Source organism: Sturnira hondurensis, unplaced genomic scaffold (genome assembly GCF_014824575.4).
Source record: "Sturnira hondurensis isolate 20B ecotype Veracruz unplaced genomic scaffold, ASM1482457v3 Scaffold0006199, whole genome shotgun sequence".
Taxonomy (NCBI): domain Eukaryota; kingdom Metazoa; phylum Chordata; class Mammalia; order Chiroptera; family Phyllostomidae; genus Sturnira; species Sturnira hondurensis.
Genome location: NW_028078830.1, coordinates 905,360 through 931,678, shown reverse-complemented (window position 1 = coordinate 931,678; position 26,319 = coordinate 905,360). Strand labels below are relative to the sequence as shown.

Below are 26,319 nucleotides of genomic sequence, written 5' to 3'. Positions count from 1 at the left end.
CCAAGGTTTTTGTTAATCTAGGACTTTTAGGAGCGGAGGGTTGGCTCATGGAATTTGGTGCCCCTCGAAATGGAATCCACCCTCTTAATAAACATGTCTTCACGAAGTCCGAGTCTTACGGCCTCAGAAGAAGCAGGGGAGTGGGGCGGGGGTTGTGGTCGTCCTTATTAGCAGTTGAGGAAACTGAGGTTCACAGACACGAGCCAAAGTTACGTGGCAAATAGGAGAGACCGGAATCTCAGATCTTTGTTGCAGTCTTCGGGTCCAGTGGTCACAGGGCCTTTGTAGGCCTCTGGGAGCTCCCCCATCACCTTCTAGGTTTACCTAAGTCAGGAACGTGAGGAGACGATAGGACATTGTATGGTGTGATAAGCAGGGCTCAGAGGATGGGGCTGAATTGAGAAAGGATGCCATCGGGGTGTTGAACCACACAGGTGAATTTGGACAAGTGGAGGGAGGCTGCCCTGTGGAACCAAGAGGGCAGGCGGATGTCAGACTGGGTGGGAGAGTGAATGGTGCAATAATGGGCTGGCATGGGGATAGGGAGTGGTGCCGATGCACAGGTTGGGGGTGTTCTGTCATTCAGCTGTTAGGGGGAAGAGCTACAGGGCCAAGATAAGGGAATACACATTGAAGGGCAGGATTTAGGGGACTGAAGAGTGACTTCAAACCCTAAGAAGTCTTTGCTTGGAGCCGAGGGCTACCAGAGCCTCTGCAGGTCCAACAAGAGAGACCAGGGACAGACAGGTGGCTCATCCAGGGGTAACCAGCCCCAGCCCCAAAGGTCGCTTGGATGTGATCACTTCTCTGTTCCTTAGTGTCTTCACCTGCCTTCTCCCTAGGCAGGTCTGAGGATGAGACAGCACAGCACACAGTAGGCCCTCAATAAGCACTTGCTCCACTATCATTGCAGCAGCTTTATCCCATTCGTCCCCCAGGGGCAGACACTAGCCTCAGCCCAGACTGTCTTTCTGATGAGGCCTGCAGCACTGGGCTTCCCAGGGCATGAAGCCCCAGAAGAAAAGAGACCCATCATGGTGAAGCTGGAGGACTCTGAGGAGGAAAAGGAGGAGACCACCCCATGGGATCCTGGCCCAGAGACTGCGCGTCAGTGTTTCTGGCACTTCCGCTATGAGGAGGCAGCAGAGCCCCTAGAGGCCTTGGCCCTGCTCCGGAAGCTATGCCGCCAGTGGCTGCAGCCAGAGGTGCACTCCAAGGAGCAGATGCTGGAACTACTGGTGCTGGAGCAGTTTCTGGGTGCACTGCCCACTGAGATCCAGGCCCGAGTGCGGGAACAGCAGCCAGGCAGCCCTGAGGAGGCTGTGGCCCTTGTTGAGGAGCTGCGTCAGAAGCCAGGAAGACCCCGGAGATGGGTGAGGCAGTTGGCAGAAATCAGGGTTAACCTGGGGGATGCCATGCTCAGCTAGACACTTGTCCCTTGTGGTCTGGAGTGGTCACCTACAGCAGACCCTATGTATGGTCGAGGACATGGGGAGGGATGCAGGGTGTGTCAACAAAGAATAGCCACTGCAGGTGGTTCCTTCACTCCCTGCTCATTCCTCGGAGGTTGGGGACCCCTAGAGTCCTGTGATGGGATCCAGCCCAACTGCCTGCCTGGGCCCCTGATGAAGAGGGGGCACCTCCCCAGGTCACAGTTCAGATGCAGGGCCAGGAGGTGCTATCAGAGAAGATGGAGCTCTCCGACTTCCAGCCACTCCCTCAAACCAAGCCTAGGATTACAGAACCTGGGCCTGATACAACCCCTGGAGCCACACAGAGGTCACCGCTGAGCCTTCCCGTGAAAGAGGAGCCCGGGGTTACAGAGGACCCAGGTGAGGGCAGGCAAGGTAGGCAGGGCCCAGGGCCTGACTGGATAGAGCATGGGAGCCTGGCCTGAGCAGCCTGAAGCACACTGGGCCAGTCACCTGGTGGGTGGAACCATTCCCATGCACAGGGGCCTCACATCCCAGCCAGCCAGTGGCTGTCATAGCCCCCCGAATGCCAAGCCTGAGTGTCACAGCTGTGTTTCCATGTATGGGAGGCATGTGGGGTTCACTCCCAAGGAGATCTATTGGGGGATGTCATCTAGTCACTGGGGAACAAACAGTAGGCTGGGGTATGGGTGGGTGTGGTTGAGGGAGGACCCCAAAGTGCTGAGGGCTTGACCCTCCCTTGTACACCTACCAGGCAGGTGTTATAGCTGACCACCCACCCACCACTTTTGTGTGGACCCTCATGCAATGCCCCTCTCTTGCCCTCACTATCCATATGCCCAGGTTTTCTGCAGCCATGCAGGGCACAGACCTGAGCCACCTCCTCCTGCTGCAGTTCCTCTGTGGCCTTCCTGGCCCTACTTTGCTCTACCCCTGAGCTGGGCCCTTAAAGCCATCCTGCAATGCCCAGTCCCAAGCTGGCACCCAGCTCTCACCCCACCTGGATCCCAGCACTTGGCCCATCACTGAGGAGGGCAGAGGGGTGGGAACATCCTTGGGCTGTCTGACCCCCCACCCTTCCTCTCCAGAATTTCTGGATTCTGGGCCTCTAGCCAACCTCCAGGAGGCCAATTCCACCCTCCTGCTTGAGGAGACCCAGGTAAGCTCAACATAAGCCAAGAGCCTCTGGGTGGGGGTCCAGTAGGTCCCTCCCTGAGCCTAGCAGGGCACAGACGAGCAGTGACCACTGTGGTTTCAGGGCTGTAGGATGGTGCTGGACCAGGCCTCTCTCCATAGCAAGACTGGGCCTAATGCGAGCTCATGGATGGAACTCCCTGGGGACCTATGGCAAGAAAAACCTGGGAGCATCTTCTCCCCAGGTGAGTAAGATGGGCATGGTGGGGATGGGCCCTCTGTGTGAACAATAACACACCTGCCTATCCCACTCCTAGCCCTGCTCCCCGATCCCCTGTAGCATCAACTTTCAGCATCTCCTGCCCCCAAAAGCCAAGCTTTCCAATTATCCCATGCCCCTCCAGCTGCTATTCCTCATCACAGTGAAACTTCCCAAAACTGCAGTCTGTGTTCCCCAAACCCATGCCTCCCATCTCCATGCCCCCTGGACTCTGGTTGTCAGCATAGGGAGGGTCGAGAGTGACTAGGAGAACGGGTTAGTAGGTAAGAGTGGACAGGCAGGACAGTGGGATTCTCATCAGTCACCCAGGTGTTCACCCCAGGCACTCAATCCTAGCTTGGACATCACCCAGACTCCTGACCTCTTCCTCTCTATTCGCCTCCGTTTTGATTCACTCCCTTGCTTTAGTGGACATTTCTGACACACATTTCTCTGACACGACATTAGACTAAAGTTTGGCCAGAGGAAGATTTTTATTAACTTAGTCACAAAACTTTTTATCACATTAGTGACCCTTTCCCATTTGAAAAACACATCTCAGTTGGGAAATGGCTGGAATGGTTTCTTTGATTTCCTTCTCCATTGTTTTGGGTTGGTTTTTTTTAAGATTATTTTTAGAGAGGTGGGGAGAGAAACATCAATATTGTGGTTGTCTGTTTCTCAGCCCCCACTGGGGACCTGGCCTGCAATCCAGGCATGTGCCTTGACTGGGAATCAAACCAGTGACCCTTTGGCTCACAGGCTGGTACTCAGTGTACTGAGCCACACCAGCCAGGGCTCCCTTGTTTTATTTTGTTTTCTGGCATGCCTGTTCTTCAGCTGCTGGCCTCTGGAACAGGTCCTCTAATGTTATCTTTTCACTCCAATCTTCCATCCCTTTGTGTTCTGTTGTCCAGAAAAGTTCTTCAGTTATGTCTTTCAGGCCTTATGTTGAGATGTTCATACCTACTAACAGTTTTAATTTCCAAGTGTTTCATTCCTTGAACGTTCATTTTTATAGCCACTTCCTGTTCTTACAGTTGTGTCTTTCTCTAAGAATAGCAGTAATTTGTTTTTTAAGTTTTCTCCCCACTGTGGTCTCTGTTCCCTCCAGGTTGTCTGCATTTGTGTAAGACAAGGGACCACCAATCTGATGGCTCTTAGCAAGTGGATGAGGGTGTGGGAAGGACGGGGATCAATCCCAAGGAGACCCACATATTGGGGAACATGAGCAGGTGTGGGGAGTATCACTGGATGCCAGTGAAGGATCTGTAGAGTACTCTGCCTGGGCCATTTGGAGCACACCTTGATCTGATCCTCTTCGGGTCTTATCTGAGTCCTCTCTCAGGAAACAGGCTGGTGTCTCAGCTCCAATATGTCTTCACTTTATCCCTTAACTTCCTCAGTAGAGTCTCCCACTTCAACCCAGCCTTTTTGCCAAAATGGGAGAAGAGACCCAGAATCCGAGCTGCAGTAGTGCCCACTCTTTGCTCAGCATTCTGTGCAGAGCCCAGGGCTGTTCTGTACCCAGCTTCTGCTTATAAAACAGCCTCCTCCACCTACATGGCACCCCTATCCCTATAAGGCCAGAGGTACCTGGTACCTCCTGAATTTTTTGAGCCTTCCTTAGGGTAAAACATGCTGATACTGTTTTGTTTCCCCACTGATTTAGTATTCACCTTCTCCAGTCTGGTACATAGTCACCGACTCATCTGCTTTCCAGAGTAGACACTATTCAGTCTGTTTCCTTTTCTCTTCATCTTTGGGGATCTTATGGGGAAAAAAACCCACAAAAAAAAAAACTTTGTCGTTTTACTCATTTCAAGATGGAACAATTTTAAATAGATGACATTGTTCCCCGAAAGTCGCCATCTGCTATATTAGCAGTAAAGAGGATCACTCATTCTTTCTCCATAATGTTTTTGTTTCATAGAATCTGATCCCTCCTTTGAGGATTTAGAAATAATTTAGTTTCTTTCCCAGACTGGTTAGCCCAGTTTCCTCAGCTGCGTTCTCCCACTGGTTGCACTGTTGACAGACTGCCTGTCTGAGTTCTATGAGCTTGTTGCATCGTCCTAGGTGAGGGGCTGCCACAGGGTGCTGAGGTGGCCTTGGCTGGCGTATATAGCTCAGTAGATTAAATGTGGGCCTGCAAACCAAAGGGTCACCCATTTTGATTCCCAGTCATGGCACATACCTGGGTTGCAGGCCAGGTCCCCAGTGGGGGCCACATGAGAGGCAACCACACATTGATGTTTCTTCCCCTCTTTTTTCCCTCCCTTCCCTTCCCTTCTTTAAAAATAAATAAATAAAATCTTTAAAAACAAAGAAGCCCTGAGGTGAAGGTTCATCTGGTCCCCAGGCCATTCAAGGACGATACCTCTGCAGCCCAACCAAAAGCAAACAGGTCCTTCCTGTCCAGGTCTGTGGGTGGACTGGGCTGTCACAGCCCTTCAGCCCCCAGCTTCAGTCCCTGGGCTTTAGAGCTCACTGTACTAGGCTCTGGATCCCTGAACCTCACCAGCTGGCCTAGCTTTGGAATTGCCCAAGGTATTTTTAGGTTACATTCTCCGGGTCGGACCTAAAAGCAGGATCTGGTATATGCATGCCCCTTCTGCTGTTTAGATTTCAGCTGCCAGCAAGGCCCAGCCAGCACTACGTGGCTGACCACTTCCTCCAGCTTGGGACTTCTTTCAGTTTACAACCCCAGTCTTTATCCAGCCACACTGGCAGCATACCTTGGGTTCCCTGGTGGATTCCTCCTTTGCAGCCCCATTCTTTCCTCAGGCTGCACATGCTATAGACAACTACAGCTCGCATACTCAAACACAGGTCCCCCAGCCACCTCAGTCTCCCCATCAGGTCTCCCATCTGCTCCCCTTGCCCCTCAATTGCATATTTACTGTGCAGCCAGAGTTTTTTTAAGATTTTACTTTTTAGAGTTGGGGAGGGAGAAAGAGAAACATTAGTGTGTGGTTGCCTCTAATGCACCCCCTACTGGACACCTAGCCCAAAACCCAGGCATATGCTCTGACTAGGAATTGAACTAGCAATCCTTTGGTTCATAGGCTGGCACTCAGTTCACTCAGCCACACCAGCCAGGATGGAATTCTTTTAAGGTTAATTAACACCTTGCCTCTGGAGAGTTTCTCAGATTGTCTTTTTTCTTTTTTGAAGTTGTTTTTGATGTGCGTAAGTTATTTTCTTTGATATAATTTATCTGCCTTTTGATAACTTGGGTTTTTTTTTTTTGCCACCACTGAAACCACTGAAGCCCTTGATACTCTGTCTCCTTGATTTGACTTTTGGGCTTCCTATTCTCCTGCCTTATTTCTCAGTGGCCTTTGCTTGTACTTTGTCCGTTACCCAGCATCTACTCCTGAGCTCAGATTGTGGCTAGAGGGCACTCCTTTTCTCCACAGACACCCCTCCACCCCACTCCATTTGATCTCATGCAGGCCCGGGGCTCCATATGCCATACATATGCCACATCACCCAGGTTTATATTTCCCCAAGGATGGAGCTCCTTACTCTTGCATCCCACACCTACATGTACACACTGTCCCTCAGATGCCCCATGGGCATTGAGCAAAGCACATCAGACCCACCCACTTCTATGCATTTGTGGAAACCATCCTCACTCACCTGGTGGTACAAGGACCACCTTTGCAAACAGCCCTTCTAGAAAGGCGATGTTTCGCAAATGGAAGTCAGACCTGGAAAGCCTGTACCAAGCTTCTTAGTCTTCCTCCCCATACAAGATTCTGTCCCCTTGTCACCTCCTGAGGATGCCTGCACAGGTAGAGTCCAGTTCACACTGTTTACCCAGGGCTGGAATGCACTGGGCACACGGTGGGTTCTGTCACAAAGGAGTGGATCCCTTTGTGCAATGCAGGGTTTGCGCTCCAGATGGACAGTGTCTCTGCTGGCCCAGGCACTGTGAGCTCCCACCTCCACTGGGACCACGGTGTCGCTGGCCTCACAGGCCAACTCCAGTCACCGTTCAGAGAAGGTAGCTTCTCGCATGCACTCGTGCTCCCCAGCGACCCAGGTGAGCAGGACCCCACGGACAAGGATCCCTGCCAGGGTGTGGGGCAAATGACCACTGTCTGCTGGGCAGCCCCCAGGGGTCGGAGCCGAGGCCGTCCCAGTACAGGCTCTGGGGCAGTACGAGGTGGCTATTGCGACGTGTGTGGGAAGGTGTTCAGCCAACGCAGCAACCTGCTGCGGCACCAGAAAATACACACGGGAGAGCGGCCATTTGTGTGTGGTGAGTGCGGCCGTGGCTTCAGCCGCAGCTCACACCTGCTGCGCCATCAGCTCACACACACGGAGGAGCGCCCATTTGTCTGTGGCGACTGCGGTCAGCGATTTGTGCACAGCGCACGCCTGGAGGAACACCAGCGTGTGCACACGGGCGAGCAGCCCTTCCAATGCACCGACTGTGGCCAAAGCTTCCGGCAGCGCTCCAACCTGCTGCAGCACCGGCGCATCCACGGTGATCCTCCAGGTTCCGGCACTGGGCCCCCCACGCCTCCCAGCGCACCAGAGCCCCCAGGTCCCTTCCCATGCAGCGAGTGCTGCGAGAGCTTCGCGCAGCGCGCAGTGCTGGTGGAACACCAGGCTGTGCACACAGGCGACAAATCCTTCAGCTGCCTGGAGTGCGGCGAGCGCTTCGGCCGCCGCTCGGTGCTGCTGCAGCACCGGCGAGTGCATGGCAGTGAACGGCCCTTCGCCTGTGCCGAATGCGGCCAGAGCTTCCGGCAGCGCTCCAACCTCACGCAGCACCGGCGCATCCACACCGGCGAGCGGCCCTTCACCTGCACCGAGTGCGGTAAGGCCTTTCGCCAGCGACCCACTCTCACACAGCACCTGCGGGTGCACACAGGCGAGAAGCCTTTCTCCTGCCCTGAGTGCGGCCAGTGCTTCAGCCAGCGTCTCAAGCTCACGCGCCACCAGCGGATACACACTGGCGAGAAGCCCTACCACTGCGGTGAGTGCGGCCTGGGCTTTACGCAGGTTTCACGGCTCACGGAGCACCAGCGCATCCACACAGGCGAGCGCCCCTTCGCCTGCCCCGAGTGCGGCCAGTGCTTCCGACAGCATGCCAACCTCACACAGCACCAGCGCATCCACACGGGAGAGCGGCCCTACGCCTGCCCGGAGTGCGGCAAGGCCTTCCGCCAGCGGCCCACGCTCACGCAGCACCTGCGTACCCACCGGCATGAAAAGCCCTTCTCCTGCCAGGACTGTGGCCGGCGCTTCCACCAGAGCACCAAGCTCATCCAGCATCAGCGTGTCCACAGTGCAGAGTAGCCAGTGCCCACTGTCCTCCTATGTGCCCACCTCAGTTATCTGTGTGTAGGGGGACACCGACTTTGCAAGGTTGTTGTGAGGCCTGCCATCACATAGGTATACGCAGACTGGTCCAGGGTCTGATGCCCCAGTAGGTGCTCAATAAACAGTAGAAAGAACCTGGCTCTGGATCTCCAGACACTCAATGCCACCCCACCTGCACAGGTCCCTCTATAACAATCCCACCTACAACCTCATGGTTCCTGAGAGTCATGGCCCCCTGCAGAAGTGGCTCCTAGCAGCAACTGCCCATGGCTGTGAGGTTTCCCCATTTACTATGATTCCAGTACTGTTAGGATGAATTCAAGGCACATATCTGTGGGTCAAACCAACTGGCAGGGGAGGACCTGGACTGACTCAGTTCTCTCTAGCCAGCCAAGATCACTGGATGCAATAAAAGTAGCAAACTCATACCCAGCAAACCATATGTGGCCTGGGATGTGCTTGTAAAACTAAACCTCGGAAGACATTCCTTAGGTGTAAAAGCTGGAAGGTTTTATCTGGAAATACACATTCTTTTAGGACTTTTCCCTCATTCCCATGTTTACCACCAGCAGGTACTGAGAGTGGGACCCCTTCTGATGGGATTCCAACCAGTCTGGGAACGGAGGTCAGAGGGAGGCCCAGAGCCAGTTTCCCAGCCCCCTAGTGATCATTCCCATACCATAGGCTGCATTCACCTCCTACCCTGAACCCAAGGGTATGCATAACTCCCAAGGGCTCCCCCACACTGGGAGATCTTCATCAGGAGTGTTTTCAGTGGCAAGTCACAGGAAATACATCCTGCCCATATAGGTTCAGCATCCTGAAGCTTTGAGGTGTGGCCCTTTTCCCATGCCAGTGCCTCTTTTGCCCTAGCTATCTTCCACGTCCATCCCACTGCCCAGGCCCTTGGCACAGACCCCCACCCTGGGTGCCAGAAACAGGGTGAACAACAGTGCCAAAGAAGGAATCTTCATGTAGCAGGAGGCTTGGAGGTAAGTCTCTCAGCAGCCTCTCATCAGCCTCTGGCCTTGTGCTTCCGAGAACAGCATTTTGAAGCCTGTGTGACCAGGCTTCTTCCAGATGTGCAGGTAGACTTTCCCCTACTGCTCTGAATCACCCTGACCCCCCACAACAGGGGTCCCCAACCCCCAGAGCCACAGATTGGTACCAATCCATGGCCTGTTAGGAATGGGGCTGCACATCAGGAGGTAAGCGGCAGACGAGTAAGCAAAGCTCCGCTGACATTACTGCCTGAGCTCCACCTCCTGTCTCTCCTCCACCCTCCATGGAAAAATTGTCTTCAAAGAAACCAGTACCTGGTGCCAAAACAGTTGGGGACCACTGCCCCATAAGACTGGTGCCCCAGCATAAGGGAAAGAAGACACGCCAGCCTGGGCCAGAGGCTTGTGACTCCATGCTAGAAAAAGCACGCTCCCTGCCTGCCTCCTACCTCCCCTCCATTACTCCTCCTCACTCCTCAGCCAGGACCAGGGCCACTCTGGCATTCTCTACATTTGCCAAAATTAGCAGCTCTCCAGGCAGGGTCACTCCTGAGTGGCACAGTCAGGGAGGGAAGTTTCCTCTGGGACTTACGGTAGAACTCACTGTCCTCTCACTGACCACAAAGGGGACTCTGAGGACCCTGGTCTGGGATCTTAGTTAGGACAGAAGGTAGTTATGGGCCCCTAGGCAGAAGCTGAGAAAGTCAGGTCAGGGCAGGTACTGGAACTGAGGTAGCCAATGGTCTCAGGTTGAAAGAACATTGCCAGAACTTTAGAAATCCTGTAACACGGATTTTATAAGCCTGTGTGACTTTTATAATCAGCAACAAGTACGCTCTTAAGTTTTGATCATCTTAATGTAGTGAACACATAAAGGAAAAAATGCAGATACAACTACATAAACACATGAAAGTCCACACAGAAAAAAATTCAACATGAAAGGCCAGGGCCCCAAACTTGAAGCCTTGAGAAGTGTATAGATGCACCTGCCAAACCAGCCTCCTGAGGAAAAACATGAAGAGTGATGTGATAGCCACCCATGAAAGACCATTTCTGCAAAAACAGATGAAGGAGAAAACACCATTTCTGCAACTGGCCAAGGATACCTTTACAAGCTGGCTAAGTGGCTGGGGGTTAAGATCCCAATTGCTGCCCTGGCTGGTGTGGCTCAGTGAACTGAGTGCCAGCCTGTGAACCAAAGGGTGGTTGGTTTGATTCTCGCGCAGGGCACATGGCCAGGTTGCAGGCCAAGTCCCCAGTGGAGGGTGCACAAGAGGCAGCCAGGAAACATACATTGTTTCTCTTCCTCTCTCCCTCCCTTTCTCTCCCTCTAAAAATAAATAAATCTTTAAAATCAACAACAGCCAAAAAGAACCCGTCCTGCCCTGATCAATGTGGCTCAGTTGGTTGAGCATTGTCCCACAAAGCAAAAGGTCAGCAGTTCAATTCCCAGTCAGTGCACATGCCTGGGTTGTGCATTTGGTCCCAGGTTGTGACCTGTACAAGAGGCAACCAATCGATGTTTCTCTCCCTCTCTTCTCCCTCCCTTTCCCTCTCCCTAAAAACAAGTAAATAAAATCTTTAAGAGAAAGAGAGAACCGTACTATCAGTAAGGCAGAGGGCTTGGATAGAATGATCACTTCGCATCACTTGGCCAGAGCCAAAGACGAACCCAGGAGAAGCCCAAGGCACTGGTCATCTCATAAAAGCTACAACAGTGCCCACCCAGCATGTCCCTAGATCTTCTGTACTTGAGCCCATAGTTCCCTCCTAAGCCCATCCTCCCCATGCCACATCTATCCAGTTGTTCTCACCCCAACCACAGCCTCCCAAATCTGTTCTCTTTCCTCCCTCCCCACTACTACTCTGACCCCAGTTGCCAATCTCCCGTCTGGAGGTCCACAGCACTCAGCCTCCCTTTGCCACCTGCTCCTGCCCTGCTGTTTCAAAATTGACAGTATCTTCCCAGTGTCAGCTTGCAGGGGCTATGCTAACACCCCCAGATGCACTTCCACCCTCACCCTAGCTTCCCTCAGGGCCTCTACATACGCCAAACCCTTTGCTGCCTCCAGGGAGGCTGCATGCCCAGGGGCTCCAAGCACCCTCAACACACAAACACCTGTGCCCTTTTGCCACTGGATAAGAGTGAAGAAAGACACAGCCACAAAACTTCCAACTCAGTCTCCTGCATCAGTTGGGCCATCCCCTCTGTCTCTGGTCCAGCCCCCATGGACTCCTTTTCCCAGCATTTTTGCACAGTTGAATCTCAGCCACAATGTTAGAGACCACACAAGTCCAATGTCACCTCTCCAGAGAACCTACATGGGCCTGCAGCAGATGGGCTTCAGCAACATGCCTGAGGATGGACACATGCACCAAGCTAGCCAAAAGGATCAACCCCTGAGTCTTTGATCACCAACCCTCACGTAAGGACAACTTTAACAAAAATAACCTGCAAGAGCAGAGCAGCTGCCAAGAACAGAGTAGAAGAATTAGAGGAAGAGAGCCGAGTCTGGAGAAGCCCTGATAACCAGGACCAGTCATGACTGAAGCCTGAGAACACTGGGATGGTTGCAAGCATGTCAGCCCCCACACTGAACTGTCTGAGGATTCTGAGCCCCTATTTTCATCCCAGCACATCGTTCTCACGGGACTCAAGAAAAGACGCTGGGAATGTGAGACTGGGTGCAGGATGCACGTGGGTTGGTGCCATTGAGAATGGAAGAGCGGGAAGGGGAAGCGATTACAGAAAGATAGGTGGTATCAGTCCACTGAGCCAAGGGACACCAAAGTTCAGCACTCACGGGGCACAGAGTATATGTGGAGGCTGGAACCAGGAAGTTGAAAGACCGAAATTCGATGACGTGGAGGCGACTCACTGGGTTGCGGACGGGGGGGGCGGGGGGGGGCTGGGGTGATGCCCGAGAAGGGACTAAGGAGGCGCTGGGGATGAGAGCGCCAGGGCGGCTCCGCGGAAGTAAGAACCACGGTCCTGGAACTGCGGAGCCGACCCAAGCGCGACCCCAACAGGACCATGGAAACCGCGTCTCCCACAACGCTCCAGGCGGCTACGGAACGTCTTCTCAGTGCCCCGCTTCTCAAGAAGGGACGTATCGCGTGTATCACTGTCGGACGCGGAAGGCCTGAGCTGCAAAGTGCCAGCCGCCCGCAACCGCCAGACCCTAGCGCCCAAGATCCCCACCCGCCAGATGGTTTCCGCGGTGACAGTCTCGCAGAACGCCAGACGTCGCTTCCGCCCGCCCTTAGTGGACGCTGAGCTGTGATTGGAGGGAGGCAGGGCCCACCCGCGACGCTCCGCGAGCCACCGCTGGAACTTAGGGTGTACGCGAAAAGTGGGTCCACCCCTCCAAATCCTCCCCTCATCGCAGAACTCTCTACAGTTCATGAGCACTCTCGCACAATACATGTTGGTTCACCTCAACTAAAATATCTGCGAGCGGGTTGTTGGGATTTGCGCTGGATCACCCCGTACCCTCAGCACAACCGCACCTGGCCTAGTCCCATGCTCTGGCCCGCCGTAATCACAATGCCTCTGTCTGTGACCTCCGGGACAGGGGCCCCGTTTAAGCAACCTCCGCTGCGGTCTGCAGTAGGGTGAGGATCCCCTTACCGCTACTGAAGCGATCCGCATCTGCCGTACTTAAAAATGGCGCCCTTTGGCTGGGCCCCGTGAGCGTTCCCGGAAGTGAGCGAGATACGACCGCACCAGCGGAAGTACTCGAGCCCAGCCGAAAATACCCGAACTCTAAGCCCCAAAGCGGAGCCACGCTGGGCGGGGCAAGCGAGGAGGGCGGCAGCGGTGGTTGCGGCTGCGCAGGCGCATAGAGCAGGCCGAGCGGGAAGAGCCGAAGTGAACTGGCGGCGGAAATTTCCGAAGTAGTGGGGATCCCGAGGCCGTTGCGAACCTCCGCGCTGAAGCCGCTGCTCCCGCAAAAGCCGAGCTTACTCCAATATACGGCTGTCTCCGCCTCTGCCTCCCTCCACTTCGAGCCACATCCTCTTCGCGGAGGGAACGAAAGAACGGGCAAGCGGCGCGACCCAGGGAGCCCGTGTCCGCAGCCGCAACCGGGCCTGAGAGGCCAGAGCGGGCGAGGGGGCGGAGAGAGCGGCTGGGTGGGGGCGGGGCCGAGCGGGCCGGAAACAGCCGAGTGGGCCCGAGCACTGCCGAGCGAGGCCGAGGCGCTGGGCCAGGCCAGAGCCGGACTACGGGAGCCGACGCGGGCCGCGCGGTGGGCGCGGAGCGGCGCGGCAGGCCGGAGGGGCCGCGGCATCAGAGGAGGAGGCCGCGTCGGCCGGTCCTAGTGGCGGAGGCGGCGCGGGCGGCGGCGGGGGGCCGGGTGGCCGGGGTCCCGGGCCCCGCAACGGCGGCGGCGGCGGCAGCAGGATGATCAAGCTGTTCTCGCTGAAGCAGCAGAAGAAGGAGGAGGAGTCGGCGGGCGGCACCAAGGGCAGCAGCAAGAAGGCGTCGGCGGCGCAGCTGCGGATCCAGAAGGGTAGGGGGTCAGGGGGTGGGGGTGGGGGTCGGAAGTCAGGGCTTGGGATGGGGTAAAGAAGGAGTCGGGAGTTGGATAATGCGCTCGCCTGGGGTCAGCGGTGGCCGAAATTAGGGGGCCGTGGATGTGGAGAGTCAGAGGTCAGGGCCTGAACTTTGGGGTGATGGGAGGATCAGAGGTGGGGTAATGCAGTCACCGCAGAGTAAGAGATTGGGGGGTACGGGATGGGACATTTACGATACTCGGAAAGTCTGGTATTGGGGGCTAGGGACTGAGTCTGGGGGTCAGACGAGAACCTGGATGGCAGGAAGAGGACAAGGGAATACTAGGGGCCGGGTGCTGGGGATAAAAGTGGGAGAGGATTTTGTGATTATGCTGGGGTCACTAGGAATCTGAGACTCAGATGGGGTGGAGTAGGTTCTGGGGTCTTGAAGTTTGGGTGACAGGTGGTAGAGGAAAGGATGATGGGTGCCAGGAGAGTTGAGAGCAGTATAGGTTAGCAGGGCTGGGAACTAACTGGTCTGGGGGTTAGATAGGAACCTGGATTTGGGGGTGACAGGTGAGAGGAGAGCAGAGGGATGGTAGAGTGCCGGGATTGGCGAGGGGATGATGTGGAGTATGAGTGGCAGGGTCGAGTTTCAGTGAACAGGTAAGGATTAGCAGAGTCCACTAAATAGTGAAAGTTGTGGCTGGGGATCCTGGAATTTGGGATAGTCAGAGGCTCTTGGGGACCACCTGGGAATCGGTACTGTTAGGAGCTGAGTTGGGGGACCTAGCTATTGGGTACAGGGATTTGGGGCTGGGGGGGGCGGTCAGAGGGCAGATGCTAGGGCATGTTTACACGTTTGGGCTGTGTTGTGGATCCAGAAGATCCTGCTTGGAGACTGTGGAGCAGAAAGTAGGGACAGGGTTGAGGATGTGGGGCACAGCCCATGACAGAGCCCTGGGGTCCTGGAGGAGGCCATAGGGGCTCTGCTAGCACCTACCCTGCTCTGACCACCCTCCTCACTCCTCATCCTTCCCTCTCTTTGTGCTCCTCTGTTGTGCAAACCCAGACATAAACGAGTTGAACCTGCCCAAGACGTGTGACATCAGCTTCTCAGATCCAGACGACCTCCTCAACTTCAAGCTGGTTATCTGTCCTGATGAGGTGAGAGCACACTTATCTAGACTCCCAGGCACTGAGTAGGCCGTGGCTCCATCTTGACTAGGGAGACCTGGTTCACCTGCCAGGCCCTGCAGGATGGGGTCCTGAGGCCTTTCTCTTTTCTCCCTTCACAGGGCTTCTACAAGAGCGGGAAGTTTGTGTTTAGTTTTAAGGTGAGTCCCAGGTGGGCAGGGGTGGCTCCCTGGGCTGAGGAGGTAACAGCTGAGGCTCCACCCAGGCGCTGCCGGGACACTATCCACCTCCCCTCTTTTCCTGGAGCCAGGTGGGCCAGGGTTACCCGCATGACCCCCCCAAGGTGAAGTGTGAGACGATGGTCTATCACCCCAACATTGACCTCGAGGGCAACGTCTGCCTCAACATTCTCAGGTGAAGGCACTGGCCCTCCACTGCTCTCCCCAGTCCTGCCTGCCAGGCCCCCTCATGGCCATGCACTGAACCAGTTTCCATCCCTTTCTTCCTGCTGTGGCCTCTGTTCCTGTGTCTCTTCATTTCCAAGTTTTCTTCCTCATGGCATGACCTTGACTTTCTCCCTGGCTTGTGCTGCTCTGCACCCTCCCCCTAGCTTCACATCCACACTGTCCTGTGCCCTGTGCCTGACCTGTCCAGTCCCAGCAGGGTCTGTGGCAGCTTCCCACCCACTGGTCCCTGAACCTGATGCTCTCTGCCCACAGAGAGGACTGGAAACCAGTCCTTACGATAAACTCCATAATTTATGGCCTGCAGTATCTCTTCTTGGTGAGTAGAGGTGGGTGGGTAGGGTTTGGAGAAGTTGATCTCTCTACCCCTTGGTCCTGTTGACCCTCACCCGAACTGGCTGCAGGAGCCCAACCCTGAAGATCCACTGAACAAGGAGGCCGCTGAGGTCCTGCAGAACAACAGGCGGCTGTTTGAGCAGAACGTGCAGCGCTCCATGAGGGGTGGCTACATCGGCTCCACTTACTTCGAGCGCTGCCTGAAATAGGGTTGGCGCACACCCATCCCTGTCAGGGCCACCAGCCCCGGCGTCCCCTGCAAATATTTATTAGGGGCCACAGGTGGTGGGCATGGGGCAGCAGGTGGGGGAATCCCATGCCCCAGCCTTGCCTCCCCTTCCTGCCACCTGCTCCTAGTTATTTTTTTTTTAACCACCATGTGATTAAGGTCGGCGCTGCTTCCCCACCCCCAACCCGGACCAGCTCAGCGATGGGAAATGAATTGGCTTGTCTAGCCCCCCGCTGGGTGCGGTCCAGCCCACCCCCCACCCCCCCACTCTGGGCTCTGGGATGGGTGGCCAAGGGGACTGGGTGGCTGGGGCCCTGCCACCCCAACCCTTCACCACTGGAGGTCCCACCAGGCTATTAAAGGGGAATGTTACTGCATGGCCTCTGCCTCTTCCTTCTGTGGGTTTGGAAGGGGCTGCCGATGTCCACGGCGGGTATATCTGCTTGGAGGAAAGTTTGCACAGTCACCACTGCCACTCTCTTTTGCCATGGGTGGGTGGGCCAGTGGAGGAGATACCTTTCCTGGTTCCTGGCACCAGGTGTCTGAGGTCCATATACATCAAGGAGAGGGTCAAAGTTCCTTGAAGACTGGGCCAAGTAGTGAGTTAATAATGGGATGTAGGGCTTCCGAGGTGTGTTGGGGAAGAGGTCGAAGGTGCAACAACATTTCGGGGGTCTCATGTTCCGGATGTGACTCGATTTCTTGCCGCAAGACTCGAACCTGTGCACATCCTTGGCCTGCTGCGGTGAAACCAAGCTGGTGCGCATGCACTTTCGGCGCCGGTCTGTTAATAGGGCGTGTGCGCACGCGCGCTTAAGCCACCTCCCCACGTTTCGGATTAGGCGGGGCCTGTGACGTCAGGTCGTTTACTCCGGAAAAGGCGGCGACCGCAGAGGCAACAGAACCGGAGGGTTTCTCGTAGACCACCGCGCCCGGGAACCGAGCAAGAGGCTCGTAACCCGGAAGCGGAAGTGGGTCCCCGTCCCAGCTTCGGTGAGTGGCCCCTACCGGGCCTCGGGTCCCGGGTGGGTGCGTGGGCAGCCAGGTAGGAGGGGCTCTTCACCGGGTCGTCCTGAGCCTTGCTCTTCCTGGGACTGTTGGCTCACCATCAGGGTGTGCGTCGCCACCTTGCTCTCGGGGCGCAAGGCCCCCACGGCCCTCAGACCCTGGCCTGTGTGGACACCGCCCGCCCGTTCTACAGCCCTAGGTTTACAGGGTTCCCCCATGCTCCTAAATGTACTCTCAGCACAGAGGTTCCCTCAACTTTCAGAGTCCCGGGATCTGAATGCCGTCCATTCTCTGTCAGCTTGGCATTCGGGGCCTCCACGTATCCTGCCCTCCCGTGAGGAACTCCCGCTACCCTGACTCTCGGGGTCCCAAATGCCCCAGTTGACGCCCAACCACGCACCTCCAGCCTCAGTCCATCAGAGACAACAGGGCGTCACCCCTGTCTGCAGCGGGAGGCGGAAGCCTAGAGCCTACTTGAGGCACTGTGATGAAGGGGCTGGTACAGGAACGCTGTGTTGGCTTTTAGGCACAGCTGTCCCCACTGTGGCCGTAGGACTTCCCCGACGTTTCCGGTAGCACTGTTTTGGTCTTCCATTCACTATATACCCTTTCTCCCTACTCGCCCCTTCCCGTCTTACACAACCCTGCCTGTCCCGCCCCTCCATACATGCTGCCTCTTGCCACTTTTTGGGGCCCCATGCCAACCAGAAGCTAGGTTTCGCATAGTCCCAGGCCCACCAGCGGGCTCCTGCCTCCATGGACCTGTTGTTCGGGCGCCGGAAAACGCCAGAGGAGCTGCTGCGGCAGAACCAACGAGCCCTGAACCGCGCTATGCGAGAGCTGGACCGTGAGCGACAGAAGCTAGAGACCCAGGAAAAGAAAATCATCGCAGACATCAAGAAAATGGCCAAGCAGGGCCAGATGGTGAGTGCAGCCGGGCAGGGGCTGAAGTACAGAATTAGGTGCTATTGTGTACCCAGTCACTGCTATGATGGCAGCAAGCAGAAAGGAATACCAACAAGCAGGTGCTTTGAGTAAAATGGAGTGAAGGGTAAACAGGGCCTTCCTAGTTTGGGGGTCTATAAAGCCTGCCTTTTGGGGGGTAATATCCAAGGCAAATCTTCAATGAAGATAGCCAGTGGAGATTAAAGCAGCAAATACTAGATGAGGGAGTGTAGGTGAGCTCAGTGGAAACAGTTTACTGCAGGAGACATGGCCTGGAGTACACTCTGACCTACAGGTGAAGAGGACAGCCTGCCTAAACCAATAGTGAGTAGAGCCTGTGGTTGGTGAGGAATTTGGGTCTGAGCAGCTGGGTTGAGGTGGTACCATTTCCTGGGATAGGCAAGGCCAGGAAGAGGTTTAGGGAGTCAACAGCTGAACTTTGGATAAGTGACCTGGGGGGGGGGGGGGGAAGATTCTTTGGCCAGGGTGAAAATTCAGAAATGGGTGTTTTAAGGCAAGGGACTCCAGCCAGGTCAAGCAACTTAAAGGAGCCTGGAGTGCCTGGGAGGGAGCTGTGAGCACTGCTTAGCCACAGGGAATTCTCTGAAAACTTTCATGGGAACGGTGGCTCCCTGCCACCTTTGTCCCCTCCTCAGGATGCGGTGCGCATCATGGCAAAGGACCTGGTACGCACACGTCGGTATGTGCGCAAGTTTGTGCTGATGCGGGCCAACATCCAGGCTGTGTCCCTCAAGATCCAGACACTCAAGTCTAACAACTCAATGGCGCAAGCCATGAAAGGCGTCACCAAGGCCATGGGCACCATGAACAGACAGGTGTGTCTCTCCCCAAACCCATCACTACCAGCCCCAACCTCAGGGACAGCACTCATCCTCCCCCCACTTGCAGCTGAAGTTGCCCCAGATCCAGAAGATCATGATGGAGTTTGAGCGGCAGGCAGAGATCATGGACATGAAGGAGGAGATGATGAATGATGCTATTGATGATGCCATGGGTGATGAGGAGGATGAAGAGGAGAGGTTTGTGGAGAGGTGGGGGGTGGAAGTTAAGGCCTGGCCTTCACAGGGGGACTCAGTGATCCTCATAGTTCCTCTTCTCTTCCCTAGTGATGCTGTTGTGTCCCAGGTCCTGGACGAGCTGGGACTGAGCCTGACAGATGAACTGTCCAGTGAGTGCTACAAACCTTGGGCCTGGGTCCCTGTCCACACACATCCCTCCCATTGCTGCTCCCTAGGATCTCTAACCCCCTCCCCTCTACAGACCTCCCCTCCACTGGAGCCTCCCTCAGTGTGGCAACTGGTGGGAAGAAAGCAGAGGCCGCAGCCTCAGCCTTGGTGGATGCTGATGCAGACCTAGAGGAACGTCTCAAGAACCTACGGAGAGACTGACAGCCCCAGCCTACCCTAGGGGCCCAGTGGATGCTTTTTCACTGTGCCCCTTCTGTAATAAAGAGATTGGACACTAGTTCCTAGGCCTGTGTGGCTGGCCTCCTGTGGGCCAGTCTGGGATTCCTTAGGAGTTACATTCAGGGCTCCATGTGGGCCACTCAGCATGGTTGTCAAGGGATCAACCAGATGAGTTAGGTGTGGGCTGGGATGGACTAACCCCTCCCTGGAATCTAGTATGTGGGCCTCAACTTTATAACCCCCAGATGGTGTGTTCCTGGAAGCTTAAACCTACCTGCCAGGGACATACTTCCCAATTCAGCTTGGCAGAGTGGCAGTCTCCCCTTCCAGTTCACAGAAGTGGTTACAGCCAAGTGCAAGGTCAGGTCCAGTATATGGTACACAACTGGGGCTCCACCCTGCACACCCACAGACCTGGAACAGCCCACCTACAAGGCACTGCTTTTCAGTTTGAGGTGTATGCAACCCTCCTGAACACCTGGTGTTTTCCACATCACTGAAGCCAAACTGGGATACTCCTCCCCACTCCCCTGGACATGCAAAAGGGTGGGGGAAAGTGCCCACATCCCTAACCCTAACCTGCCTGAATCTGGGGAAGCATAAATGCAGGCAGAGACCAGGTCCCAAGAACACTGCCCCCACTGACCAACACCCAAGGAACTTGTGAAGTTTTTATTAAATCCACAGAAGTAAAAACCGTATTGTGAGGGACTGGGAAATGGGGCTACCAAGGAGTGCGAGCCAGGCCACCGGAGGGAAAGGATGGGGTTGAGAGAACAAGACCCAGGCAGGCTGAGCTGGCCCAGGGGGGCCCAGCTTCAGGGGCCATCACCAGCGGCACTGGACAAGTCCTGGGCACTCAGGCCTGGACCAGGTAGGCTCAGCGGCGGGGGCTCCACCAGCACAGCCGAGAACTTGGTGTCACCAAAGGCCTCATTCATGCGAGTCTCGAAGAAGCGCTGCAGGCCGATGATGGACTGCACATCCGCCTTGTCCTAGACAGGCAGATGGAGGTGGTGGTTCCCTGATCTCCCCTATGCCCCAGCCCCTGCCCCTGCCCCTGCATAGGCTCACCTCTGTCAGCTTGTTGAACTGCTTAAACATTCGGCCCACATCCTGGGCAAATTCTTGGGGTGAGCTGTAAGGAGGGGACAACTTCTCCTGGAGGCGGGCGCGAATCAAGGTCAGGTCCAAGGTACCACCAGGTTGATCCTACAGGCAGAGACCACAGGCTGAAGGTGAGGCCAGGCAGCCCCTGCCCTTGGTCCCCCACCCCACCCTCCAGATCCCAGGACTCACCACAGAAAAGCTCGAGTCAGTGGCTAGCTGGTGCAGGGGACGGCAGGGCTCATGGCAGAACAGGGCCAGCAGAACACGCTCACACTTCTATAGACAGTTGGGGTAAGATGTCAAAGCTGCTGGGGGGTGGGGGTTTGTGCACCTGCTGGGTAGCTGAGGTAATGGCCTCAACCCTCACCTGCTGGTTGGCTGGTGAGAGCTTGGCCACCACACCACTGCTGTCACCACCATCCAAGCTCAGACTGCCATCCTCCTCCTTCAGATCAGGTGGCACATGGCAGAGTGAGCAGCTCCACTCCTCCCTACAGGAGACAAGAATGAGGAACTGTGCAGATCTGGCACGCCCATCCCCCAAGCACATCCCACAGCCTCCGCACCCTGGCACATCCTGCAGGGCTGGCAGGTGGCAGTCCAGGTGGAAGCAGAACTCGCACTGGTTGCACATGACCAGGTCACCTGGCTTCTGGCAGACACGGCATATGGTAGCACTGTCATCCAAGGCACCTGGGCCACCAGTGGGGGCTGAAGTGCCCTCTGGAGCTACCACCTCCAGGCCAGAGCTAGTGCTGCCACTGGGTGAGACCAGGCGGGGGCCCTCAGCACCAGGGCCCTCCGCCAGGGCCATCAGCACAGGCTTGGTCTCAGGGCCCTCGGTGGCTGCAGGTGGGGCTCCAATAGCAGCCTCTGTCTCTTCCTCCTGAAATAAAATGCTGGGGCTTCAGCAGGGTTCAGGCATAGGCAGATGTCACTTATTTGCCAGCCACGATGATTCGGGGGCAGACTCACCTTGACAATGGCCATGCCAGGGAGGGGCTGGGACCCAGGGGCCCCGGGCGCAGTTCCAGGCTGTCCAGCAGCTGCAGCTGCAGCCCCACGCTCAATAACTATCAGGTTATAATCCTCAGTGGTGCTGCCTGGGAAGACCTTGAAAACTGGTGGCTGGCTGTCGGCTGTGAGGTCAAGATCCAGGCGCTCCAGGCTCACCCGTGGCACCTTGCGCATGAGACCACTCACTTCACCCTCACCTGAGCGAGACCTGTGGATGGGGCTTGGTGTGAACACCCTGTTTGTGTGCCCACCCAGCTCAAAAGGACAGCCACACTCACCGTTTCATGCCTGACACATGAGGCTCTACACTCATGTAAGGATCATCTGGTAGAAATACAGAAGACAAGACAGTGGGTAGGAAGGTAGAGTTGGCACACTAGAGCTCTCCCCCCTCTGGCAGATCAGACTCACTCACCTGACACGAAGCCATAGCCTTCCTGCACATCCATGGGCTATGGACAAAGCAGGTTGGACCTGAGTGGGCAGGTGCCCCAGACACCAAGCCCCACTCCTCCCCCCAAGAATCCCCTTCCCCTGCTCACCTGGCTACCACCAGAGCCTTGCTTGCTCAAGGGCCCTGGAGCCCGTGGAGGGGCCATGGGTGCAGGGCCTGTTGAGTTGGTGCCAGGACGCTCTGCCACAATCTTGCCTGCGAGAGAGAGACAGACATAAGGCACAGTGCCTGGAGGGATGGCAAGTGCAGCAAGGGGAAGACCAAGACACACCAAAAGCCTCAGCGCTCTTGGTCCAGGCATTGAGGTCCCACTGGAACTTCATCTCGCCATGTGGCTCCACGGGGTCCACAATCATCTTGAGGGCGCGGTGTAGCTGGAAGTAGATCTGGGGGTGGGGCATTGTATGAGTTCCCAGGTAGTGAACAAAGTGCCAGGATGCTGGCAGCACCTGTCTACAACCCATCACCTAGGCATGCCCAGCACACACCAACTTCTTAGACAGCAGGAGAGCTGTATTGTTGTCACTCTCCAGGGCCCATGAGGCGAAGCGCAGGATGTGCTCCTGATGCTTTTGGATCTTGGTCATGGTCCAATGCTGCCGCTCCAGGCGCTCCTGCTGACCCTCCGTTACCTTCTGTGGGTACGAAGAGGCAGCATCAGGAAGAAGAGGAGGCCCCAAGGATCCCTCCCCACACAAGGAGGGCATGAGCAGCCAGCAGAGGGTGCTAGTCCCCAGGATGCTCCCTGCAGGTGTACCTGGGCATCATTGACCAGCACCCGGCCCCGCTTGTTTAGTTCCTTCATGATCTGCAGAATTGCCATCTTAACATCCACCTGTACACGCTTCTGCACGTCAGACACTTGGCGGATCCTGGGGTGAGGGTGAGCCAGGTCAGGTCCAGTCAGGCAGATGCTCACCTGGGGCACCCCCATGGCCCAGGCATCCACTTACGAGCTGCGAACCTCCTTGGTGTTCTTCTGCAGCGTCGCATGCTTATCCCCGAGACGCTTCACCAGTGAGGCCAGGAGCTTGCGCTGGTTCCTCACTGCGTCCTCCAGGAACTGGTATCTGAGGGCAGACAGAGGTGGGCCTGGGCACTGAGCATGGGACCAGGCAGAGCCCCTGCCCCCGCCTCAGGACTCACTGATGGTCCTTGTGGGCGTTGAGCTGGCAGTCCCGGCAGGTGAGGGTGTCACAGCTCTCACAGAACAACACGAGGGGCTCATGCTTGTGCACATTGCAGTACACCGTGCGCTCGCCATCTCGGGACTTGGCTGGCCCTAGGGAATGGGTACCATAAGGATAGAACTCATGCTCAGTCCCTCCAAGTCAGGGGGTCTCACTGCCTGCCTGTCCTGCAACCCTGGACTATCTATTATGAAACATAGAGGACCCTGCAGCAGGGGACAGGAAAGAGGCCTAGAGGCCAGATCCTTGCTCTCAAAACCCTCAATCCCAAGCCTAATCAACAGACCACGCACCTCCTACCCTCAACAGCTCCATCTCCCTTTCAGCTCTGGCTATGACAAAATGTGAGGATCATGGCCTGGGGACCACCCCCTGCTGTTCCTCTATTGGAATTGTCCCCAGAGACACTGGAGAGCTTTTATGCCTCCAACTACTCCCTACCCCCACTGGGCCTCTTCCTCCTGCACTCACAGAAGATTCTATCCAGCAGAAGAGGAGAATCTGGCTACTGTGAGTCTCGGGACAAACAGTATTTGCTCTCTGGCACACAGAAAGCAAATCAGAGCCTAGAATACCATCCAGGCAAGTTCCTCAGAAGCCAGGCCTGGTGACCCTCCCTCCCCTCTGTTAAGAGGCCACCAACCTCTTAAAACCCCCTGGCCCTTCAGAGGCTTCTCACACTGAGAGATGAGGTATCAGACCAGGACCCAGAAAGGTGTCAGGACCCCTCTTACTGTGGGGGAAGTGCTCATTACCACCCAAACAACAAGACACCATGTGGATGCCCTCCTGTCCTGCTCCAGAGTCTGTCACCATTAGAAAGATGCTTGGAAGTCTGTTCCTCTTTCCTCCCCAATGCCCCAAACCCCCTGGCTACACCAATCCAGCCTAAGCTATGTAACATTGATAATGCTATGTAACAGCATTATCTCCCTGACTTCGGCTCCTCCAATATCACTTTCTCCTACACCCTGACTCTTGCCTAAAACCCAGGATTCCCTGTGGACACCTACTCTTCCCTCCTGGTGCCTCATGCCCCACAACCACCATCTCCATCCTCATCTTCCCAATAGTATTGTCCTCTGGTCTGGAGCAGCCGTGATATGGCTACCAAAAAGCCACTCGTGATTACATGCAGACCAAAAACCAAGGTGAACTCAGAAAACTATTATACCCATCTTCATACCACTGACAGCATATTTACATATAAGTCTGGAAACCTGGCATATATACCCTAAAGATAAACCACTTCCAGAACTCACTGTCACTAATGACCTAAAGGCTCTCCCAGCTTGTCAAGAACCTGTTCTGGCCCAGAGGCCTTTCTCCTAGAGCCTTAAGCCAGGTACCAGGCGACACCAGGGTGCCATTTACATCCTTTTTCAAACACCTTGCATTGTATTGTCTGCACATGCTTGTGACCTTTCCTTTCCCACCCAGCCAGCAGACTACACACCAAAGGCCCACACTCCCCAGTTCTGCCACCCAGACTTTTAAGCAGTGACCTCTGAAGAAGCCTGAGAGACTCATGCAACCTCATCAAATACAGCCGGTGGCAAAAATACAAAGGCAGCCTGGGCCACCCTGTCCATCTTGCATACCAGTGGAGCGCACAGTGTGGTCCTTGGTATATTTCACCCGCTGATGTGCCTCCACACAGGTCTCACACAGTGGCTCAGAGCACTCCACACAATAGCTGGTGGCAGGAGCGTTATCCTCACAGCTGGTGCAGCACTGCTGAGCAAAGGCAGAGTCAGAAAACAAATACCAAATAGATCTGCATTCACATCCCGAAGACCTTAAAACCAAGTAGTGCTTTTAGCCTTTATGGCCTGCCCAGAGCCTCACAGTTCTGGCAAAGTAAAACCTGGAGCTGGTAACCATGTGCCTAGGGTAGTGCCGGGTTCCCATGGCCAAAACCTACTGCTAAGGCAGGACATACATACCTGATTGGCATCCTGGGAGTCAGTGGGAGCCTTGCTACCACTGTCGCGCATAAAGTAGTTCTCCACAATGTCTTTGGAGAAACACTGCTGCTTGCACACGGGACAGTCCACAACTGTGAAGAGTAGGAACCAAAAAAAAAAACAACAACACGGTACATTCGCATCCAGGACTTAAAGCCATCGCACCTCCACCACTGGACCCCCATACTCGGTCTGTGCAAGGCGAGCCCCTCCCCTCCCACAGGAGCCAAACTAGTTCGTCGAACTGGAAAGCAGACGCCCCATCTCAACGCACCGCCAAGACCCTATTACCCGCACCCAATCCGGCCCACCATCCCTCTAAACACTATCCTTCCGACCAGGCAATACCTCACCACCGATACGCTGAAAACGAACTCCCTATCTGAACGCCTAGTCGGGATTTCAGGCCATAGATGGAGGAGGGGCCAGATGGGACTCACCGGCTCCGTCGCCCGCCGCCCCAGCGTCCCCCGCGCTATTGGCGGAGGAGGGCGCCGGCGGTCCGAGGCAGGCGTTGCAGGCCGAATGCAAACAGGGCAGCAAGCGCGGCTCCCGTTCCGGCCGCAGGCGCTCTCGGCACACGCCGCAGTGCTCCAGCAGCTCCAGCGCCTCGCCACCGCCCCCCGCGGGCGACGACGCCGAAGCCGAAGCGGAGGCCGAGCCCGAGGCAGATGCCGCAGCCGAAGCTGCGGCCGCGGCAGGGGCACGCTTTTCGCTGCCCGCCGACCCCTCGCCAGGTCCCGGGCTGCTCGAGGCAGCTGTGGCCGCCGCCGCCGAGGCCGAGGCCGCTGCCGCCGACGCCGCCATTCTCACGCCGCCGTGGGCGCCCCGGGGGGGGGGAAGAGTAGGGGCTGGGGGACACGCCGCGCAGGCGCAGAAACACTCGCCGCCAACGGCTGGGTCGCAGCCGCCGCTGCGAGGCCGAGCGCCTCCGAGCGCCGCCTGGGCCTCCGCCCGCTGCGCGCGGGGCGCTGCAGACGCCCGGTCGGCTACTGCCTGTTCGCTTCTTGCCGCCCCCGCTCACGCTTCCTCCTCAGGCCTCGGAGACCCACGACACGCGACACGCGACACGCGAACGACCGCTCGCTCGCGCGCCCACTTGCAGAAAGAGCCGAGGCCGGGGGGCGGGACAGAAATAACTGGCGCCGACGACGCCGCGCACGCGCGCTGGAAATCTTGCTCCGGGGGTGGGACTAGGATAGGCCGCGGCTGGGGATGACAAGAGTACGCAAGCGCCAGAGTAGATCTTCCCACCTCCGCCTATCCCACAGCGGCGCGGCCCTGGAGGCAGGGGCGGGGCATCTGTGTCGTCACTGCCTCTACCTAGTTTGTGGGCGGAGCGCGCCTCGTTGTTAGAGCGAGGTACCCCTC

General features: G+C 56.2%; 4 protein-coding genes across 11 annotated transcripts; 3 read left to right on the top strand and 1 right to left on the bottom strand.

Annotated features, from left to right (window-relative positions):
- The first annotated feature begins 360 nt into the window (after nucleotides 1-360).
- Nucleotides 361-8,304, top strand: MZF1 (myeloid zinc finger 1). Of its 2 annotated transcripts, XM_037047606.1 has the most exons (6): nucleotides 361-434; nucleotides 939-1,373; nucleotides 1,649-1,847; nucleotides 2,522-2,592; nucleotides 2,692-2,812; nucleotides 6,722-8,304. In XM_037047606.1, the coding sequence occupies exons 2-6, from the start codon at nucleotides 975-977 to the stop codon at nucleotides 8,140-8,142; spliced, it is 2,211 nt and encodes a 736-aa protein (XP_036903501.1). In that variant the 5' UTR covers nucleotides 361-434; nucleotides 939-974; the 3' UTR covers nucleotides 8,143-8,304. The 2 variants fall into 2 exon arrangements, with proteins under 2 accessions (XP_036903501.1, XP_036903502.1); XM_037047607.1 differs by lacking the exon at nucleotides 361-434 and having other exon boundaries at nucleotides 464-1,373; nucleotides 1,649-1,832.
- A 5,172-nt stretch (nucleotides 8,305-13,476) lies between these two features.
- UBE2M (ubiquitin conjugating enzyme E2 M) lies at nucleotides 13,477-16,207 on the top strand. Its single transcript, XM_037047667.1, has 6 exons — nucleotides 13,477-13,681; nucleotides 14,737-14,831; nucleotides 14,963-15,001; nucleotides 15,112-15,215; nucleotides 15,521-15,584; nucleotides 15,670-16,207. The coding sequence occupies exons 1-6, from the start codon at nucleotides 13,573-13,575 to the stop codon at nucleotides 15,808-15,810; spliced, it is 552 nt and encodes a 183-aa protein (XP_036903562.1). The 5' UTR covers nucleotides 13,477-13,572; the 3' UTR covers nucleotides 15,811-16,207.
- A 473-nt stretch (nucleotides 16,208-16,680) lies between these two features.
- Nucleotides 16,681-19,268, top strand: CHMP2A (charged multivesicular body protein 2A). Of its 4 annotated transcripts, none has more exons than XM_037047661.1 (6): nucleotides 16,681-16,823; nucleotides 17,547-17,762; nucleotides 18,440-18,619; nucleotides 18,693-18,823; nucleotides 18,911-18,972; nucleotides 19,065-19,268. In XM_037047661.1, the coding sequence occupies exons 2-6, from the start codon at nucleotides 17,595-17,597 to the stop codon at nucleotides 19,190-19,192; spliced, it is 669 nt and encodes a 222-aa protein (XP_036903556.1). In that variant the 5' UTR covers nucleotides 16,681-16,823; nucleotides 17,547-17,594; the 3' UTR covers nucleotides 19,193-19,268. The 4 variants fall into 4 exon arrangements, with proteins under 4 accessions (XP_036903556.1, XP_036903560.1, XP_036903559.1 ...); XM_037047665.1 differs by having other exon boundaries at nucleotides 17,565-17,762; nucleotides 19,065-19,201; XM_037047664.1 differs by having other exon boundaries at nucleotides 17,554-17,762; nucleotides 19,065-19,201.
- Nucleotides 19,269-19,867: 599 nt separating this feature from the next.
- TRIM28 (tripartite motif containing 28) lies at nucleotides 19,868-26,083 on the bottom strand. Of its 4 annotated transcripts, none has more exons than XM_037047585.1 (17): nucleotides 25,389-26,083; nucleotides 24,928-25,043; nucleotides 24,583-24,715; nucleotides 22,938-23,073; nucleotides 22,745-22,861; nucleotides 22,549-22,663; nucleotides 22,280-22,426; nucleotides 22,063-22,177; nucleotides 21,880-21,986; nucleotides 21,753-21,789; nucleotides 21,616-21,664; nucleotides 21,296-21,545; nucleotides 20,887-21,206; nucleotides 20,688-20,811; nucleotides 20,510-20,596; nucleotides 20,285-20,422; nucleotides 19,868-20,205 (listed from the first exon to the last, which is right to left on the bottom strand). In XM_037047585.1, exons 1-17 carry the CDS (start codon nucleotides 25,753-25,755, stop codon nucleotides 20,029-20,031), a joined length of 2,535 nt encoding a protein of 844 aa, XP_036903480.1. In that variant the 5' UTR covers nucleotides 25,756-26,083; the 3' UTR covers nucleotides 19,868-20,028. The 4 variants fall into 4 exon arrangements, with proteins under 4 accessions (XP_036903480.1, XP_036903482.1, XP_036903481.1 ...); XM_037047587.1 differs by having other exon boundaries at nucleotides 21,616-21,661; XM_037047586.1 differs by having other exon boundaries at nucleotides 24,928-25,040.
- Between the last annotated feature and the right edge of the window lie 236 nt (nucleotides 26,084-26,319).